Source organism: Peromyscus eremicus, chromosome 12 (assembly GCF_949786415.1).
Source record: "Peromyscus eremicus chromosome 12, PerEre_H2_v1, whole genome shotgun sequence".
Lineage (NCBI taxonomy): Eukaryota > Metazoa > Chordata > Mammalia > Rodentia > Cricetidae > Peromyscus > Peromyscus eremicus.
In genome coordinates, this window is record NC_081428.1 from 42,989,721 (window position 1) to 43,009,609 (window position 19,889).

General features: G+C 35.9%; 1 protein-coding gene across 1 annotated transcript in view; it reads left to right on the top strand.

Annotated features, from left to right (window-relative positions):
• Positions 1–19,889, top strand: part of Alcam (activated leukocyte cell adhesion molecule) — a 182,440-nt gene that overhangs the window by 129,023 nt on the left and 33,528 nt on the right. Inside the window, exons 2-4 of the mRNA XM_059277074.1 lie at positions 8,639–8,739; positions 11,051–11,270; positions 19,524–19,588. Of these exons, the coding sequence (XP_059133057.1) occupies positions 8,639–8,739; positions 11,051–11,270; positions 19,524–19,588 (386 nt within the window). The remainder of the gene's footprint in view (positions 1–8,638; positions 8,740–11,050; positions 11,271–19,523; positions 19,589–19,889) is intronic.

Sequence of the window (19,889 nt, forward strand, 5' to 3'; positions counted from 1 at the left end):
TATTCTTCCTCTGAGTTACCTGTTCTCAATCTGATTTATTATTTATATCTTCTTCATATAAAGTATACATTTTAGCACTCCTTTATCTAAAATACATTTAAATATTATTCAAGAGGACTCACAGATGTCTTAAAGTTCATTCATGGATTTTCCAGAGTTAAGAGATTCTGACAAGTAGAGAAAAATCTATGTCCTGACTGAAAGTTCAAGAAGCAACTCTCAATAAAGGAAAGGAATGGTTCACAAGTTTTATTTTGTTTCTTTGTTTCTCTGAACATTACAATTGCCTGTAGCTGTTTCTGGAGGGTTGAGGTCTCATGGTCTTTGGCTTGCCTATTGTTGTCCTTGTTCAGCTTATGTTGAGGGAGTCATGTTAGTGAAACTTCGTGGGCATAGCTTCAGAAATTCCTAGAAGACATAGTCTCAAAACAAACACCCTGGACCTCTGGCCCTTACAGTCTTTCCACTCCCTCTTCCACAACGTTCTCTGAGCCTTAGGTGTGGGAGTTGTTTTGTGGATGTAGTCATTGAGACCGGGCTCCACAACTCTGCATTTTGATTGGTTAGGGTTTTATGAAATGGTCTCTGTTGCAAAGAGAAGTTGCCTTTTTGTTAGTGAGGGCTACACTTATCTGTGGGTGTAAGGACAAAAATGGAGAGAGCAGTTCAGGATTCTGCTGCTGTAGTGAGGTAGTGGTTGTAGGTTCTCCTGCAAGATCCATGACTTCACTTCCCCAGGGGAGAGCACACCGGTTGGTTATCTAATATCAAATGATCAGATCTGAAAACATACATACAAGTTATATTATACCGACTGAAGTTATATTTAGAAGTGTGTGTGTACATATATGCATGTGACAAGAATTAATGAAAAAAGAGGCCATGAATTTGAAAGAGAGCAAGAGGGGTATATGGGAGGATTCAGAGGGAGACAAATCAAAGGAGAAATTACATAACAATAATTATAATCTCAAAAAAATGATTAAAAAATTGTTGTCTTAGGGTAATTTCTAAATAAAATTCTCACTTATAATTTTAACCTGCTCTCAATAGAAACTCAGTGCCAATGTTGATGATGAGAGCAAGAAGAAAGTGGCAATCTCCAATGTCTATTGAATTTGTGAAGCCCAGGGAAAGGGATTGTGTTAGTCCTTGTGAAAATCAAAGCTCTGTTCCGTGGGGACTAATGAAAAGTTGAATTTGCCTTAAGAGAAGAAACCATGTCACCAGCAGTTCTTGCGGCCTCCTCCTGTGATGCCCCGTTGAGGTTGTCTGTAACCTCCCACTTACTGAAACCTTCTTTCACTGTTCCAGCCAAATGGAATGTCCTCTAAGGCGCTTTCACCAACATCCCCAGGCTCATTGTTGGGATTCCTTTCTGCACATTCCTGCAGCACATAGTTTAGTTGATATGCACCTAATATTAATTCAGCCATGTTCCCCAAGGAAACAGCCCCCTTATTTCATTTATGTATTCCCTTCACAAAGAAGCACACCTAGCACTTTGCCTGAGGTAGATGTTTAATAAACCCTCGGTGCATGACTGAATATATAAACAGACAGTCTTTAAAGGGTGCACAGAACATCAATCAGAAGAGACAGGCCCAAGGAGTGCTAAAAAATGAGGTAGAGGTAGCAATGGAGCAAAGCCTAGAATGGTAGAGGAATCTTGACTTATGCTATATTATAGGCCAGGCCATGTTTGCTTATGATGTACATGTACAGGTAGACTAAAAGGGTAATTTTCAACACAAGAGTGCAAGTCCCAATAAAATATTTTGAACAACTTTTATGTGGACCTGTCACATAATAGGGAGTATTAGATTGACCTATAATCTAATAAAATGATAACTACTTTGGAGCGTTATAAAACACCAATTCTGCAAGTAAAATGAAGAGTACATATCTTAAAACACAATCTCAGATACTAATGTTAATTTATGGTTTTATGGGATGGTCGTTTCCTTCCAAGTATTATTCCTTAGTGGCCTGATCATTACTTTAAAATGTGTAATGTGACATATTTTTTAATTATAGGAAGTGGAGAGAAAAAGGAGAGGAAGAATTGCTATTTTTCTTATACACAGGTCTAGCTCAGACATGTGTGAGTGACAGGATGTGTCACTTGTGAAAGGCAACACTGAAGGTGAACTTTGAGCAAGGATTCCTGATATCCAAATCCAAGTTAACCTCTAAGTACCCAAGTGAGTTGAAGGGAAATGACAGAAAAGAATGAAGAGGGGAGGAAAAATTCTTCCCTCTGTTTGTCAAAATGACATTACATTTTATCAGATGTCTTCTCCCATCCCTCATCCATTCATTGCCAATTACTTGAAATTATAGCCCCTTATACTTCTCATGCACATGAACATGCACACAAACACACTCCTTAGTTTACATATGTGCATGTGTTGTGGAATATTAGTTGAAGATGTGTTACATTCATGTATGCTGTGGAACAATTGTTTAATGATGCAAAAATGTGTTGCATTTTTTTCATGTTGCATTTGTTTAACTCTGTGAAGCTGTGTTACTTTGCCTGTCTAAAATACCTGATTGGCCTAATAAAGAGCTGAGTGGTGAGTAGCTAGGCAGGAACAAGGATAAATTGGGCTGGCAGGCAGAGAGAATAAATAGGAGGAGAAATCTGGAAAGAGAAGATTGAGAATAGAGAAAAAAGAAGGGGAGGAGGATTCTGGGGGTCAGCCACGCAGCCAAACAGCTAGACACAGAATAAGAAGGAAAGAGAAGATATACAGAAATAGAAAAAGGTAAAAGCCCAGAGGCAAAGGGTAGACAGAATAATTTAATTTAAAAAAAAAAAGCTAGCGAGACATAAGCCAAGCTAAGGCCGAGCATTCATAAATAAGAAAGAATAAGTCTCCATATCTATTTATTTGGGAGCTGGTTGACAGGCTCCCAAAAGAGAAAAGAGTTTAAAACAAAACAAAACAAAAAAAAAAAAACTACATGTATGATTGTAAAGAAAATCTTAAATTCTAATTTAATGTGATAAGTTACCAGAGCAGAACTGAGATGTATATCTTTCAGTGACTGAATCATAAAATAATAGGGTTAGCCAACACTTTCAAAATATCTACTTCACTACATATCTATATTTTCTTATATTAAATAAAATATATACAATATGTATGTTTTATAATTTATTCATGGTATTGATCGATACTGACTGGTTTGTGAAGTGAAAAAAATAAAATTTATCATTTCTATAAAGATTGGAAATCAAATTTTAGAATCTGTGCTCCATCATCATGTAATAGTTTAATGTGTTTATATTTATGTATGATGTGTTTATTTATGTTTATTTAAATTTTATTTGTGTTTATTTATATCATTAATAGTTTAATATCCCTCCACATTAATTCAGTCATTATTTTGTCCTACATTAAGGTTCTATTTTACTTTTAAATGTCTCCATTGATGACCACAGTTTCATGGAATCTATGAAGCCTGTGGTTGCAACTTAAACCATGTCTCTAAGTGAGTGGGGATTGGGGTGATTTTGCATATAAAAGGACATTTATCACTTCTGTGGGTTTTGGACTTTCATAGTGAGGGAAGAGTGGCAGTATCAGAGATGCTCCAAATACCTCACAATATACAGTCCCGTGCTCTTACAACCGAGACAGATTTAACCTTAAATGTCAGGTGTAACCAACACTGCTGTGAACTGATATTAGAAATCATTTGCACTTCATCTAGAGCTTCGCACATCCTGTCGTTAATAAGGTAAACAGGAGCATCGCCACAGTTATATAGCAAAATCAATCAAGTAAGCACAGGGGTAGTTTTCAATGACAGATATCTTCGTATCTAATCCCTTCCCCCAGCAATTCATTTGTTCCAAGTAAGTGTGAAATTTCTGTGAAACTGGGATTTAGTTCTTACATCACAAGCTCTAAACCCATTATAATTTAGGTTAACCCTTTCATGGCACCCAACAGCGCTGCAGAGCTCAGCAAGGGCATCTAAGGATGATGATGCTATTAAAATATCAGAGCAATAATAATAATTATACATGCTAGATTACAACATGCAGAAGAATACTGGTTCTGATTCTCATCCTGTCCTCCATATTATTGTTTTTCTGCTTGGAATGTGACAGCAGAGTCTAAGGTCCATCAGCAATATAAAGAGAATCATTACTCTGACCTTTAGAATTCATTTATATAGAAAAATCATTTGCCACTCATATGCTAAAAATCATTACATTCATAATTATTTCTGTTGGAAGTCAAAAGTGTGCACCTAACTTATATTCTGAATATCTCTTTTGATATCTGCTTTAAATTGTTTGATGTAGAAATACACAATTACACTCATTGTGCATTTTGTGCTCAGTTTTTAAGATTCTATATATCAGGATTATTTGATCAAGAGATATTTTTATATCTTTTGTTTATCCCATTGTATTTTCTTTCCACTTCTATTGGATTTTTTTTTTTAATTTTTGGCTCATAGCACTTTATAAAAAGTGCTTTAATTATACCCTGCTTCTCAGGCATAAAAATTTGTGTTATTTTATGTCATATTTTTGCTAGCAATTATAATTCACCAAAGCATCTTGAATGTTCAGAGCACATTTAATATAGATAGTTCTCACCCAGTTAAAAGCAGGTACAGACATGACATGGGCTGACTATAAAAGCACATACTTGGATAGGGAGGTGACTCTGTTGGTTAAGTGCTCACCATGCAAGTGTGAGCATCGGTGTTAAGAAGAAACTAGGTAGGATGGTTCATATGAGCACTTGTAATCTGTAATATCAGTACCAGGAAGGTGGGGGTGTATACATCCTTTGAGCTTCCTGACCAACTCAACTACTTGTTGAGTTCCAGTTCACTGAGAGTTCATCTCATAAAAAAACTACATGGCACCTGAAGAGAGACACTTGAGGTTGTCCTCTATTCTTCACATAAACACACCCATTCATACACATGTATAGTTGCACCACAAATACCTATACACAGACACATGAATAATCATGCACATACACATGCATATTGTGCACAGCCACAGTCTACTGCTTTAGAATGCATTTTCAGCCTCTTGGTGGAATATATGACAGTTGTTATTTTCAATTTCAATAGTTCCCAATAATCTGTAGACCACAAAACTCAATAATTTAGTCAATGATTGTTACAGGAAGAAAACTGCAGGAGATTTCTAGTAAGTTGAACTCAATTTTCAGATTTGGTAGTTTAAAGATGAAAGGCTTTTTCTTCAAGGTGAAAACAGAATCACTCAGGATGGCAGGTGCTTCAGTTCTTGCTGCCCCCTCCTCTCAAAGATTAAGACATCTCTAGGAGTTAGGATGCTAATTCGTCACCAAATCCCAGTGCTCTTTGCAGTTACTGTATCTCTAGCAGGTTAGACATGTTAGCTCGTCTACAGATGCAAATCTTTCATCTTTCTCTCAGATGAACCTAGGAGTCATATACACTTAATAGATGCAGGTTGATGGCTATAGCCAACTCAAAAATTGATTCTAAAGTAAGCACTGTTATGGCTCCCTGTGCCATCCAAAGTACTTCTGTTCTGAATCTGAGGAACAGGGTTCCTGTCTGTGACTGTTGGCCTTTCTCTGCGGTCCTTATTCTTGTCATGGGTCTTATTTCTTTTATCTGTTCTCTCATGAGCATCTTGTCCTGGCTAATTTCAATCTGGTATTGTCGCTATAAGATGCGATCCATGAATTTTCAAAACAATTACAGCAACACTTGGACTTGTGGTCATTTGAAGTGAAAGGGGGTGTTTTCTGGTATCATTTGTAAATCAGAGAGCAGAAATAGTTATTCATCTCACTGGAAAGGGAAGAGAGGCTTAAGCTTTTTCTTTCCTGGAGTTCTATGCATGAACTATCATGAAATGTGTATGCTTTTAGGTTCTTTTCTCTTCATGACAGTAAATAACATAAGAGGACAAAGTCCATGTTCTCGACACATGCAAGTTATAATGAATCTGAGGGAGCAAGAAGAATATCTCTAAGTTCCACGTTCATAAGTTCTTTCTGATTTTCAAAGCTATTCATCTGATCAGCAAGATCGAAAGGGTGCCACCACGTTCAAATGAGAAATCATTTCACTAAAGTCCTTAAGTGTCACGCATTGATATTAGATACAAAGTTTAAAACTGCTTGTTCCTTTCTCTGCCACACTTGTGCTCTGATCATGATAATAATACAAGATATACTTCAGATTCAGACAACCTTAAATCCTGTCATGAAACCTGGCATATGTAATACACATTAGTATTCTATAAGGGTAGAAGAGAAAAATAGTCTCTGAAAAGAGCAATGATCAACGTTTTGGGAAAGGCCTTTGCTTACTTCCCTTTACCTTATGAAAGATTCACCTCATAAGAATCTAATCTCTGCAAACTGTTTGCATTTCCTGGTCCACCTTGGAATCAGTGTCAATTGTCAAAGGAAGGTGGTTTTTGAACAACAGGAGCATTTTGAAAGGTACACCCTGACATAGATGAAGGTGAAATGACAATTCACCATTATATTCAAGTGCCTCTCTATAGAACAATGAAAAAAGCAAAAAGGTGAAGTCATAGGCTTTGGCTTGGTTGACCTGCACCTATGCCTGGCCACAACTTGAAATGCATGGTGAAAATTTCACATTCAGGAGCCTGATACAGAAAACCTAATGGTATCATGAATTAGAACAGTTCACTCAATGTTAGTGTGCATATCTGAGATCACACATCTAAAACTCCAGCATTAGAGCTGGTGTGCTCACTTGTAGAATACTTGCCTAGCGTGCCCAAGGCCCTAGGTTTAATCCCTAGCACTGCAAAATGCGTGAAATAAATCTAAAACATAAAACATTATTTCTTCTTTTATGATCCTCTGATTTATATGGTTTAATGTCAAAGGGAGTAATAACTTCAGCATGTGGGAAATGGGAAAGTTTTAAGGTTATTTTAACAGATACTGAGTATATAATGAACAATTTTATGTATGCTTTCATTATTAAATTCCAAATGAAAATATACTCTCACTGTTTCTGTTTAGTACCCTGTATCTTGAAGGGGGGGCGGTTTGAGACAGTTTTTCTGTGTTACAGCCCTAGCTGTCCTGGAACTGGCTTTGTAGACCAAGCTGGCCTTGAACTCATAGAGATCTGCCTGCCTCTGCCTCCACAGTGCTAGGATTAAAGACGTGTACCACCATGCCTAGCTAGTATCCTGTATATTAACAGTGGTAAAAATGTTAAAATAGCTTGTGCTACATATTTTCCCCTTAGATTCTTATTCCCAGAGACATGTATAAAGAGAAGTAGCCTCCTTAACCAAATGCATTTTAGAATAGGAATTTTGTCAAGATTTTTATTCCTTTTGTGTGTACTATGCAATTAATAGTTAACAGTGAAAGGTGGCATCCACCAGTAAAGTGGATGTTCAGAAAGTCCCAAGATGGTTTTATTTATGGTCTGCAGATTGCGTTAGCTTTACCCTTTAGCACCACCTACTGGACGAAATAACATCTGCTAATGTGTTTCCACTACAGATTAAATTAGCCCCTTCATGCTCTATACCTATCTGCGATTTACCTTGTGGGCACTCACCCAGAAACTTTTCCAACTTTAAACAACTTCATAAGCATCATAAGTCAAAGTGTCTGAGAGTTTCATTGATACTGTTGCCAATGAAAATATCAAAATGATTTTTCTTTATAATTAGCACATTCGAGTTTTACGTGATGTGTCAACATATGTACATAATATGCTCGGATAGAAGCAGAGTAATGGGCATTTCCATTTTTTTCATAACTCTTTCATGCTTGCCAGCTCTTCTCATCCAGTTCTTCATAAAATATATGGCAGGATATTGTGAACTCCACCATCCTGTTCCATTCAGCACTGGAAATTATCCCTCTTATCTGTTTTTCGGTATTATCCCTCCACTCTTCCCTCTTCCTCTTAACCTTTCTAGGCTACCGTATATTTTCACACTGACCTTTTGTGGGGAGAGCATATGGTATTTGTCTTTCTATGGTTGTAAAACCTTAAGATTTTTTCAAAACACCCTGACTATGAACAGATATGGAAAGTATTTTACATTCTTAATCAAAATTATCCTTTTCATGTTTTCATTATTTATCACATTTCTCAATAAAGCATGAATTGACCTCTTACTTTTTTTTGTATCAGATTAACAAACACTGGTTTAAATTAGATTGACTCACAAATACAGCTAACCACGTTGTGAATAATTCTTTATGAGGATTTTTTTACTCTATAATTTTACCATGATAATATTTTATAAAATATAAAATTTAGTTTCATTTATGCCGATAAAATCAGCTATTTGAATACTGACTTTTCTCCATCCAAATAAAGTTGAATTTTTCTCTTGCTTGAACCATTTTTTAATTCTTGATACTTAATTTTCATTTCCTAAGAGGTAAATTTGATAACAGTTCAATGAGAATTATCTTAAGCTATTTTGAGAATTTTGAACATGTTATTTTTGGTGTAGCCTCATGTTTCTGTGAAATATATTCCTAGTAAATACAGTGAAGAACATAATTGGCTTATAAATTCCCCCTTGTGTCTCTGCTATAGCTTCAGGACAACACTCAAAATCTCTTTTCCCTTTTGCCCAAAGGCCTCGGATGGTACACTGTCAACTCAGCTTATGGAGACACCATTGTCATGCCTTGCCGACTCGATGTACCTCAGAACCTCATGTTTGGCAAATGGAAATATGTAAGTGTGAGCTTCCTGGGGCTTAGAGAACTGCTACCTCCAGTTTTTAGAATATAATTCTCTCTCTTTTTTTGAGAATTTATGAGTATGTAAAACTGACATAATGCTAATACTCATCTGTTCACACCTGTATAGAAAGAATTAATGTATTGAATATGTCAAAAATATCCATGATTATATAACTAATGCTATTTTTAAATATACCCAATAACTCAAAATTTGTACATCATCTTTGTCAGAAAATTCCATACTTCAAGTGTTAGCAGCAGAGGGAAAGGCAGAGTTATGAAGTACAGTTTTGTGGAGGAGAGCATTCTCTCTTTACTAGTTTCTGTGTAATGCAGCTATTGCAGTACCTAGAGAACTCAGATTTCCAGGGGGAACTGGCAATCAGCTTTGTTTCCGTTGCTGAATCTTCTAAGTGTGTGCTGATATTACAGATAACTTGTACATTTAACATTGTTGATTTCATCCATTGCTTACCCTTAACTCCATCGCATTTTGTCAGGCATAACTGTCTGTGCAGATGGGTCTGGAAATGGAGATCAGAGATCCTGGTAGGTGGGAGTGGTAGCCCAATTAACTTTAACAGATTAATGCCTCAGTTGAACACAGATCAATGAAAGGTGTCTTTGTGGTACAGTTTCTCAACACAGGGCCACAAGAGACAGCAGTGAACAAGCTTCAAGTAGATGGATGTTTCCTGGAACACAGTAGCATGTTTCCCTAGTCCCTGAATATTTGCAGACATTTGCATAGGGGAATGTTGTTGGTTACCAGATGATTTATTAACTGTTTGCTTATTGCAGCATTTCTCAGAACAGTAGGTATGTTAAAATGTACTGTGAATTGTATAAGACCTTGGTTGGATTAATTTGTTAGATTTATTTGACCACCAACATTTTTACCTAAAATGTCTCCATAAAAATTATGTTATACTAAATACAGTTTGTCTGAAGTGCCTAAGCTTGCACCCAAGGTGAGAACTGACATGGCCTTTTACAATGTGAGCTCTGAAATACAACCAACAGGGTCTAGAGTCTTCCATGGATAGGTAAATTAGGCATATTTTCTTACTATGAAAATGAGATATCTTCCTCACAATGTTGTTGTGAGAGCTAAGTAATTAACTCATAGTAAAATGCTTACTAGTACTTGGTAGGTGGCAAATAGCTTTATGAATTCAGCTGTTACAACTCTAGGGTTCAACACCCCAGCCACACTATGCATGTGTGAGTGTCATAAAAGAAAAAATGGAGGTGACACAACACACTGCGTCTCTGTGCTCATTGTCAGGTCAATCCAGGTCATTCTGAACTCCATCTAGTTCTCTATAAAAGTGGAGGAGTTGTGATCAGGAAAGAGCCTATTCAGATTCCTCAGGTTCCAAGTCTCAGAGTCTGCCATGCAGTGTACCCACTGCATGAACCAAATTCACCATCAAAATAAATGGAATCAACTGAGAGAAATATGAACATGTGTGATTATAGTACATCCTAAGGATAACATAGGGACTAGATTCCACACAAACTAAATTGACACACTGGTAGAGACCAGTGTTCCTGGCACCATTTTCCATGCTGGATTACATATTATTTTGATCACGTTTTCATATGAAAGCTTTTCAAAGAAAGTTTTAAGCCTCAAATAAAAACCTCTGGGTTTTAGTGGTCAATCTGGTTCTCTTTTAGTGAAGAGGATGGTTTGCCTGAGCCGAATATTGCTCCTTCGTGAAAACTGAATGCATGGTGTAAAGGACCACCACCACATCAATGCTAATTGGCAAACAGGAACATTTAAAGTGTGGGGATTAGAGCAATGCATGTTTCAAATACAGCTTTCTGATACTGCTGAGGCCGTATATCAAGCTCAGCTATATGACCACTTTGGTTTTTTATGTGGGTTTTTTTTTTATGACCACATGATTTTTTTTCTGAAGATTAGTTTTTGTATTTTTATGTTTGTTTGTATCTACTTTTTAGCTGTATATTAAACAAGACTACGCCATGTCCCTTCAAAACAGCTACCAATGTCCCATAAGTGTGAGATGAGCTCCAACTCTGAGAGCTTTACCCTTTCGTTTTCACCCATCTCTATGAACCTATGAGTGAACCAACAGGGTCACTTCATGTGAAGTGTGATTTTTCTTTCTGTAAGCAAAGAATTATGTGATACTGATATCTGAAAACCACTGCTCTTTAACATCACCACCCACAAAAGCCCATCTAGAATAATACGGCAAAAGAAATCATACTATTCTGAAACATGAATTATGTGTGTTTTCCACATGTATTGTTACTTTAATTTTTAGGAAAAGCCTGACGGATCCCCAGTATTTATTGCATTCAGATCCTCTACAAAGAAAAGTGTGCAGTATGATGATGTACCAGAATACAAGGACAGATTGAGCCTCTCAGAAAACTACACTTTGTCTATCAACAATGCAAAAATCAGTGATGAAAAGAGATTTGTGTGCATGCTAGTGACCGAGGACAACGTGTTTGAGGCACCTACACTAGTCAAGGTGTTCAGTAAGTAGACTGCACTAACACGGCTAAGCGGGGTTGGTGGCTGGTATGAGAAGGTGTTCTTCAGGTGGAAGCTTGAGCTCTCTGCAATGCCTCTCCACAGGAAACCATGTGTAAGGGAGTTTCTAGAGCTCTTTATTCTATTTATGCATGCTGGTGGCAAGGAAGATAAGTCTGGCATTCAAGTAGCAGATGCACAGTGAGGAAGGAGAACAATAACATTGAACAGTAACTTTCCTTGGGATGTGGAATGCTACTGGTGATAATTGACTAATGACCTCTAACTTCCAATGATTTGTTCGAAGGAAAAAAATCATAATGTTTATATAGGTATAAGCTACATATATAATCATGTATATCATATAAATGTATTCATATAAAATTGGCATTCTAATATATAAAGAAGAATAAAATACAAATTTAAGGTATTCTATAATCTAGAGATCTAAGAATTCAACTTGTGTGTGTATATATATATATATATATATATATATCTGTGTGTGTGTGTGTAACATGTTTATAAGTGTGTAATGTGTTCATATGTGTGTATGCGTGTACTTTCTAGCCTTCAATGCTTATTGATGCAGTTTTTAACATGTTCACATGGTTCATAAAAATTTCCCTAAATTAATGAAGCTCAGCACACTGAGAATGCTCATGGGATTACAAAGGTATTTCACCAAAAAGATAAAGTAGGGTTGGAAAAAAGAAACTAATGGAAGATACTCAACATAATTACTATAGTTACCATGGCACAATGACTTCACCTGATAATATATAGTTAATGTTACTATGCAAATAGCTATGCAAATGAATGACTTGAGATGTATAATTAAAGTAGTTCTTCTTTAAAGATTCAAATAAAAAGTCCCACCTCGGTTACATCATAATGTTTTAGAAACTACAGGAGGAAAAAATCAAGTCTAAAAAGTTTCAGAATCCCAGTCTTTCTTAATTGGGAAGAATGTCTTACTTTTCCACTTCCTCCCTCTGTTTTCTGATGAGTTGACAGCTCCTAGAAATGATTAAAATAAATAGTAAAGAAGGAAACCCCAGAGGCCTCCAACTGGAGCAAGCAACCATGGACTATTCGTGTTTCTCTTTAATAACCTATGCAGCTAAGTAGGGCTGTCCCTTAAGTATTTATGTAGACTTCAAAGCTCCAATGAGTTCATGATGTGTACTCAAAGAGCGCTAACACTGTCAAAGGAAACCTTTGTTCTCCAGAAAGGCCTTGTAAATATATATTACATGTTTCAGTTGATTATCCTTTAGCTTAGAAGGCACTTTCCAGAAGTCATCCACACCTCCCCATCATATTTTAATCAAACCAAGTCCCATCTGCTTACCAGCACTGCCTACTTCGACAGGGTTTGGGAAGAGCTAATGTTCCACATTTGCCATTGATCGTGTTGGCTTTTGAGTTTCTTTTATTTCCCTTACTTTCTTTTATTTCGTTTTTATTAGAGAGATGGAAGGTAGATTTGCTAAGGGCATTTTTTTCCTAAAAGCAAAATAACAGCAACAACAACAAACTTACCATAGGCTTTGATATCATAAATACCAAGAATGTGGGTAGACTAACTCACAACATGAATCATTATGTAAATTAATTTGCCATTTTCAAGTTTCTATAAATTATGTTGAAATTATTGAACTTCAATGTAGTACACAAATAAGCCAAGAACAGCCCGAGTTATATTTAGAAGAATCATTTGTGACATTTTCCAAATTTTCTTCCTTTATAAAACTGCTACATCGGTATCTAAAAGTAAAAATCCGATTGGTTTAATTTAATAAAATTTCTAAGCTGCTTTAGAATACAGAAGCTTTCTGTCGTGGTGAAAACAAACTCACATGCCACCTACCACCAGGACCCCTGCCCCCTGCTCTTTTGAATGTTGTGGAAAACAAAGCAATTCTCAGTAACAGAATTTGCATTCCAGGCTGTGGGCCAGGGAGAATTTACATAGCAAGTTACACACTCATGAAAATGGCGTTGATTCTGAGAAACCAAGAAAGACCCACCAAATGCAAGAAAATGAATGACATCTCAAATGATCATGACACCCCTACAAGATCGTGTAGGAATTGTGAATTTACGTCTGGCCACTTTTTGCGAATCCAGCAGCAGCTGTGGCAGGGAGGCTTTCATCCTCTGCGTGTATATATTTCAGTCACTTAAGAGTTACTATGCTCATCAATCAGTCCTCTGTTTCCCTCTATTGAATCACCTAGCAACGTGAACCATGTACCATCAGCCTTCTGCAGACTGCCAGCCCCATAAGCAAAATCAAATTGCCTTTATGCAAGCCAGAGGAACTAACTGATGATTTTGACTTCAATGCATGTTTGTTTGTTTAGTTTTAAACTACATCTCTGATGTAAGAAATCATATCCCCAAGTCCAAGCAAGTAACGGGCTTGGTTACCACTAATCAGTTCTTGAATGACATCAAAATCAAGCTGCCTTTGTGTTTAGTGCACATTTGAGAGTAATAAAAGTATTTGGAAGCAAAATTAGACCACTGAAACTTCCCGAAGATTCATTCCAGTGATTATGAAAAATGCTCAGAGGTCAAACAGGTGCCTAGAGAGCCAAATGGCTCTCAGTGATGAGTTGGGAAAATCTTTGAGCTGGTCACCGGAAGACCTTGCTTTGTCAGGGCTGCCACTAAGTTCTGACCTTGGCAAGTCTCTTTGCTTGCGTGGGATTAAAATGACCTCTTGAGTAAAATGAATGTTTTAGATTATGTGGGAGGCTTTTCTATTCTGCTGCTAATGCCCTGTCCAGGAGCTAAGGAGCAGGGTCTAGCATTGTCAGAAGCTGCTTCTATTCAAGTGGTTAGAATCCTATTCACTGTTTCAGTTATGTACAATAACTTGTGGATGAAAAGAAAAAGAAGACTAAGAAGAAAAGTCAGCCTGAGCCACTTAGGAGATCAGGCCTGAATTCAGGGTCAGCATGGAGAACATAAAAAGACCCATCTGGATGTTTTAAGGGTGTGGGGCAGCTCTGGGTGAGCCTTTGAACACTACAGTCTTAATTTGTCAATTCTCTGTGTTTGGTGGTGTTCTCTGGTATTACAAGAAAGCCCAAGAATTAGTCCATGCACAAGTGGTCCAGTCCTCAAGGTGTTGGCCAGTGTGTGCAGGCTCTACACATCGTTTCACAATTCCTACTTGGATATGATTCTTAATGCTTCATGGAATTGGAAAATTGAGAATCTCTCCTCCCTCCAGTGGAAGATTGTTAAATCAGGAAATAGTAAAGGAATATTTTTCAAGGGGAAAGAAATAGAAAATGAGCTATTTAACAAATAAGATATAAACTGTGTGTTACAATTTGATTCTTTCTTTTTGGGGGATGGTGGTGAAGGAAATTGAAACTGGGTCTCACACAGCCCAATCTATTCCACAAACATGCTATGTAGCCACAACTGGCCTTGAACTGGCCTCTGCACAAACCTGCCAGGGCATTTTCTCCTCTTGTTCATGGACTGAGCTAGCCTTTGTGTGGTTTTACAGTAATGCTATGATACCATGGGTGACAAAGAACACTTTTGTACCCAGCACTATATCTTCACCTGTACATTAGATGGCTGGGGGCCCAAACTGTAACTTTTAGTAAGGTATTGATTTCTACTTTTTTTCCCTGAAAATCAATATTCATAGCATTCATTAACTATAGCCTGAGAGTTAGAGCTAGGAAGTGGGCTATCTATTTTAGTATATTCATTCCTGATCAGTCCTTATCTCTATTACAATATCCTTCTCCAAAAGAAAAAAATCTGTTACAAAACAAGAGCAGTGACTAGAAGAGCAAAGCTTCTGTCTCCAGAACACTTGAACTTATGCAGCATTTTATATCTAGCTTAGCCTTTAATTATTTGTGGTAAGCCTTCAAGGGATATTAATGAAAGCCTGTGATCTCTTTAGTTAAAAAGAAATCACTTCAGCTTGAGAATTATATTCCATTGTTACAGATACTATTGTATGGCAACACACACACACACACACACACACACACACACACACACACACCTGCACATGCAGAAAAATACTTCATTGTCAGGTGTTCCAGGGCTTACTATATGATTTATTTCTAAAATCTTAAAATCTCCCTGTCCTATAATTTTTAATGTGCCACCATATTGTGTCCCTAGGTTGACATACTTCTAGCTACTTCAACTGAGAGAGCCAGGCCAGCAAGGAAGAAAAGTATGAACTAAGATGTAATTCTATAATTGATACATGTCACATGAGCACTTCTAGAGAGATTACTCAGCAATTTTCTGAAACAAACTTTAGCTTAATTTTAAATTTGTCACCTTGACTAAATTAATGCTACAAGCAAATTTGTAGTGTTGTTTTCTTTCAATTTTATACTTGGTTATGAATCCTTGAATCATATTAAGATATAATTCACATGAAGTGATTTTTTTTTTTTACAAAAACACTACTTGGGAATCGATATGCAATTTTGCTAAAATAGTATGTGTCCTTTTAATGGTTCTCCAACTAATATCCATTGATTGTTACAAGCTAATATAAAAGAAAATTACGTACAAAAAATGTAGTTAATACAAAGAGTTTGGAGCAAGAATCTAAGGAGAAAATAACTCAAGGGAATAGAATAGGTACTATTATTAAGTTATCATTAAATCACAAAATTCACTGGGACTCTTCCAAAGAAAAGATGAATAAAAATTTAAGAAAGACTAAAAGTTAAGCACCCTTCCACCAGGTCCTTTTCTTTCTTTCTTTCGTTCTTTCTTTCTTTCTTTTTTTCTTTCTTTCTTTCTTTCTTTCTTTCTCTCTCTCTCTCTCTTTTAACTACAACTTACTTTCACTAAAACAATGATGAATTTTAGAAATAATTAATGTAAGCAAAGGATTTCACAAATTCGACATACATGGAGTGTGTGTGCTTTTGTGCCTATTGATGACATGTTATCAGGTTTAATTAAAAATAAGAGTTGAACATGTTGGGTAATAAGTGGAGGCTCAAATATGAGCTTGGTCTTTTTCTGTAGTACTCAGTGAATTGAAAAGCAGTAAAATTTGTCAAAATTACCCAGTAAGCTTTTTTTTTCTTTTTTTTGATTTTTCGAGACAGGGTTTCTCTGTGTAGCTTTGTGCCTTTCCTGGAGAGATGGCTCAGCTGTTAAAGGCTAGGCTCACAACCCAGTAAGCTTTTATTCAGAGCCTACATTTGTGTGATTTGCAAACCTCTCCATATTTTCCAAGCATATTACTATCGAAGGAGAAATTAAATACCAGTTGTCTTTTCCTTTCTGTTAATTTTGACCTTTTTAAAAATCAGATAAATTAATTAATGTGTTCTGTCACTTGAGTTTTTAAGGGTTTTGTCACTTAAGGACTTCTTGGGAGCTTTGGTTTATTTAATTAAGACCCAAGAATTTTCATTTGTTTAAATATTCTCCATGCATTTGTCTCTCAAACATATTAAATGTTTGTCTTTGACAGCATGGATTCTAAGCAAAAGTCAATGTTTGATCAATAATTCAGTTTTGATTTGAAGTGAGTTCCATTAAAATGCTGAGAGCATTAAGTTGTACTGACATACGAAAGGATTTAACCTCCATGCCATATGTTTCCCCCACATACGTGTGACTATTTCGAGGGGAAATTTTGTGAACATTTCTAATCTGTAGTCACTTTCTCAATACTCAGGAACTTGGGCCTCACTTCTTGTTTGCATTAACCTTGATTGTCTGCCCTGTTCATTTGTATTGCTGTTTTCCTGCTTTCCTGATTTTTGTTCCCAGCTGCTGTTATCATTGTAAAACTTCCATTAGTGGAATCATTATATAGCAAATAAGATCCATAAGCAAAGTGCATGGGGTCAACACACAAGTTCATTATATTCACTATTCTAATGTAAAACACACCTACAAAAGGAAAATTAATGATACCCTAAAGAATGTTACTTTTTTTTTATTCATTCTAGAGACAACCATTTTGTAACTCCATTTGTGTTATGGTCTGGTGAGGTAATTCTTTCAACTGAACCCAAAATTGAGTAATACAATACAAAAATCAATTTAGTTTAGTATGAGAATCAAAAATCTTTAAAAATATAAACATCAACACTATGAAAGGAAATATGATTAGTTTCTTGTGTTTAAAATAAAAGTAATTCTACTCTGAATGATAACGAGTCAAGTTACATTCTCTATAAACTAATTAGTTGAGTTTGTTTGTTTGTTTGTTTGTTTGAGACATGGTTTCTCTGTGTATTCCTGGAACTCGCTCTGTAGACCAGGCTGGCCTGGAATTTAGAGATCCACCTGCATCTGCCTCTCAGAGTGCTAGCATTAAAAGCATGTGTCACGAGAGCCTGGCTTAATTGAACTGTTTTTAAAGTATAAAATTTATCATTAATAGAAAACTAAAAGAATATAAATCCTTTATTGAGACTATATAAAAAGCTCAAAAAGAATACCCCCAAAAAACTTTAATAATCGATAACTGGACAAACAAAATAGACAGTTCTGAGAAATTCAATTTACCAATAAATATTAGATTAAAAGGTTTTACATTCTTGGCCACCAAGGATTGAAAGCCAAATCTAGATATCTAGATTCCCTTCTATCCTAGTGAGAAAGGCTGTTATTAAAAAAAAAAAAAAAAAAAAAAAAAAACCAGTAAATTCTCGTGAGTACAAGAAAAGAAAAATCTTATATAAAGCTAGTAGCAATGCCAATTAGTCCAGTCACTGTGGAAATTAGAATGATAATTCCTCAAAGAATAGAAAACAGAACCACTATAGGATTCAACTATACCATCTTTAGGTATGCACTCAATGGAATCCATGATAAAACACAACAGAGATACCTGCACAGCCATTTTTATTATAGCACTATCCCCAACAGTTAAATTGTAGATTCAGCTCATACGTCCATCCACACATGAGCAGATATAGAAAATAAAGTGTAAGTCTAGATGTTATTACTTAGGCATTAAAAAAAAAACCAAAAATTGTGATTGCAGAAAATGGGGAAAAGGTCATCATGTTAAGCAAAATAATAAAGGCTCAGAAAGATGAATGTCATGTTTTCTCATATATATGGAATCTACACTTAAAAATTTAAGATTTGAAGGTATAGAGGGTACTATTAAAACAAGAAAAATGACAGTGGGGCCAGCACAGAACATGACAATGGGGATGAATAAGATCAAATTCCATAATATGGTTATATGAAAATGTCACAATGAAAGTTTCTATTATATTGAACAATGAATATGCATTAAGAAGAGCAAAATAACTTAAAGAAATCATTGCTGAAATTTTAATTAATTTTCCCTGAAGTTACTTTTAGAATTTGTTTAAAGAACTTTCTAGAAACTCTCTGTCCTCTATTTTAAGCCTCAAATTGGAATTTTTAAAAAATATTTTTATAATTTCATAAGGTCAGATAAGAGATAAACATTGATTTATTTAGGAAATTGGGGTATGTACATCACTACATAGATTTCTCTTTTTTTTTTTTTTTTTTTTTTTTTTTGGTTTTTCGAGACAGGGTTTCTCTGTGTAGCTTTGCGCCTTTTCCTGGAACTCACTTGGTAGCCCAGGCTGGCCTTGAACTCACAGAGATCCACCTGGCTCTGCCTCCCGAGTGCTGGGATTAAAGGCGTGCGTCACCACCGCCTGGCAGATTTCTCATTATTTTACAGCTGTATTTCTTAGACTTCCTTGTGCCTAAGAATCCTTAAGGAGCTTGTTAAAAAGTATAGACCATTGGAATTTTCCCTGGAGATTCTGGAAGCTTCTTAAGCCTCAGAAATGTGTGTTTTAAATTAAAACCTTTGTGATTTGGATTCATATGCAATAACACCCTCAAGTAATGAATTAGAAGTAGAAAGTACTTATTTTCTTGGTAATCAACAAGAAATATGTTCTAATTTCCTAATTAGAACTAATGTTCTAATATTAATGTCTATATTTACCATCAAATCCATATTGACCTCAAAAAACATCTAGAGAGTATTGAAGATATTTTATTCAAAGGAGTTATAAGTACTTAAAACAATACTTCAAGTCATAAAGCAAGTACTTGATAGGTTATACCTACTACATTCCATAAATCTGGATTATTGTAAATAATCCATTCTTTATTCTATTGTTTATGCTTTTGCTTTGGGTATACAGATTCTCTTTTTTTTTTTTCATAAATCATTTGTGTCCTTTATCTCTTCCAGTATACTAAAACCTTTTTCTACTTATATTTAGAGCAACCCTCCCAACCTGAAATTGTAAACAAAGCACCATATCTCGAAACAGAGCAGCTAAAAAAGGTGAGGACTTGTTTATATTATTGGCTTTACCCAATTTATGTGCTCCTAGATGCCCAGACAAACAGGATGCACTTGTTTTTATGAAGTTTTCAGTGCTTCAGGTCAAATCAGAGAGTACAGGAAGTCACAGTAACAGTGTGAGCACTGTCTGTTTGATCAAGACAATAGGCATGTGAAGGAGACATGGTCATTTATCCAGAAGAGCCTTTCTGATGTGGATGAACCAAATACTTGATAGAATCAGTGAAGAGCAAGTGGATTTCCTCCAGGCCAACCTTGAGAAAAGCTTTCCAACCAAATG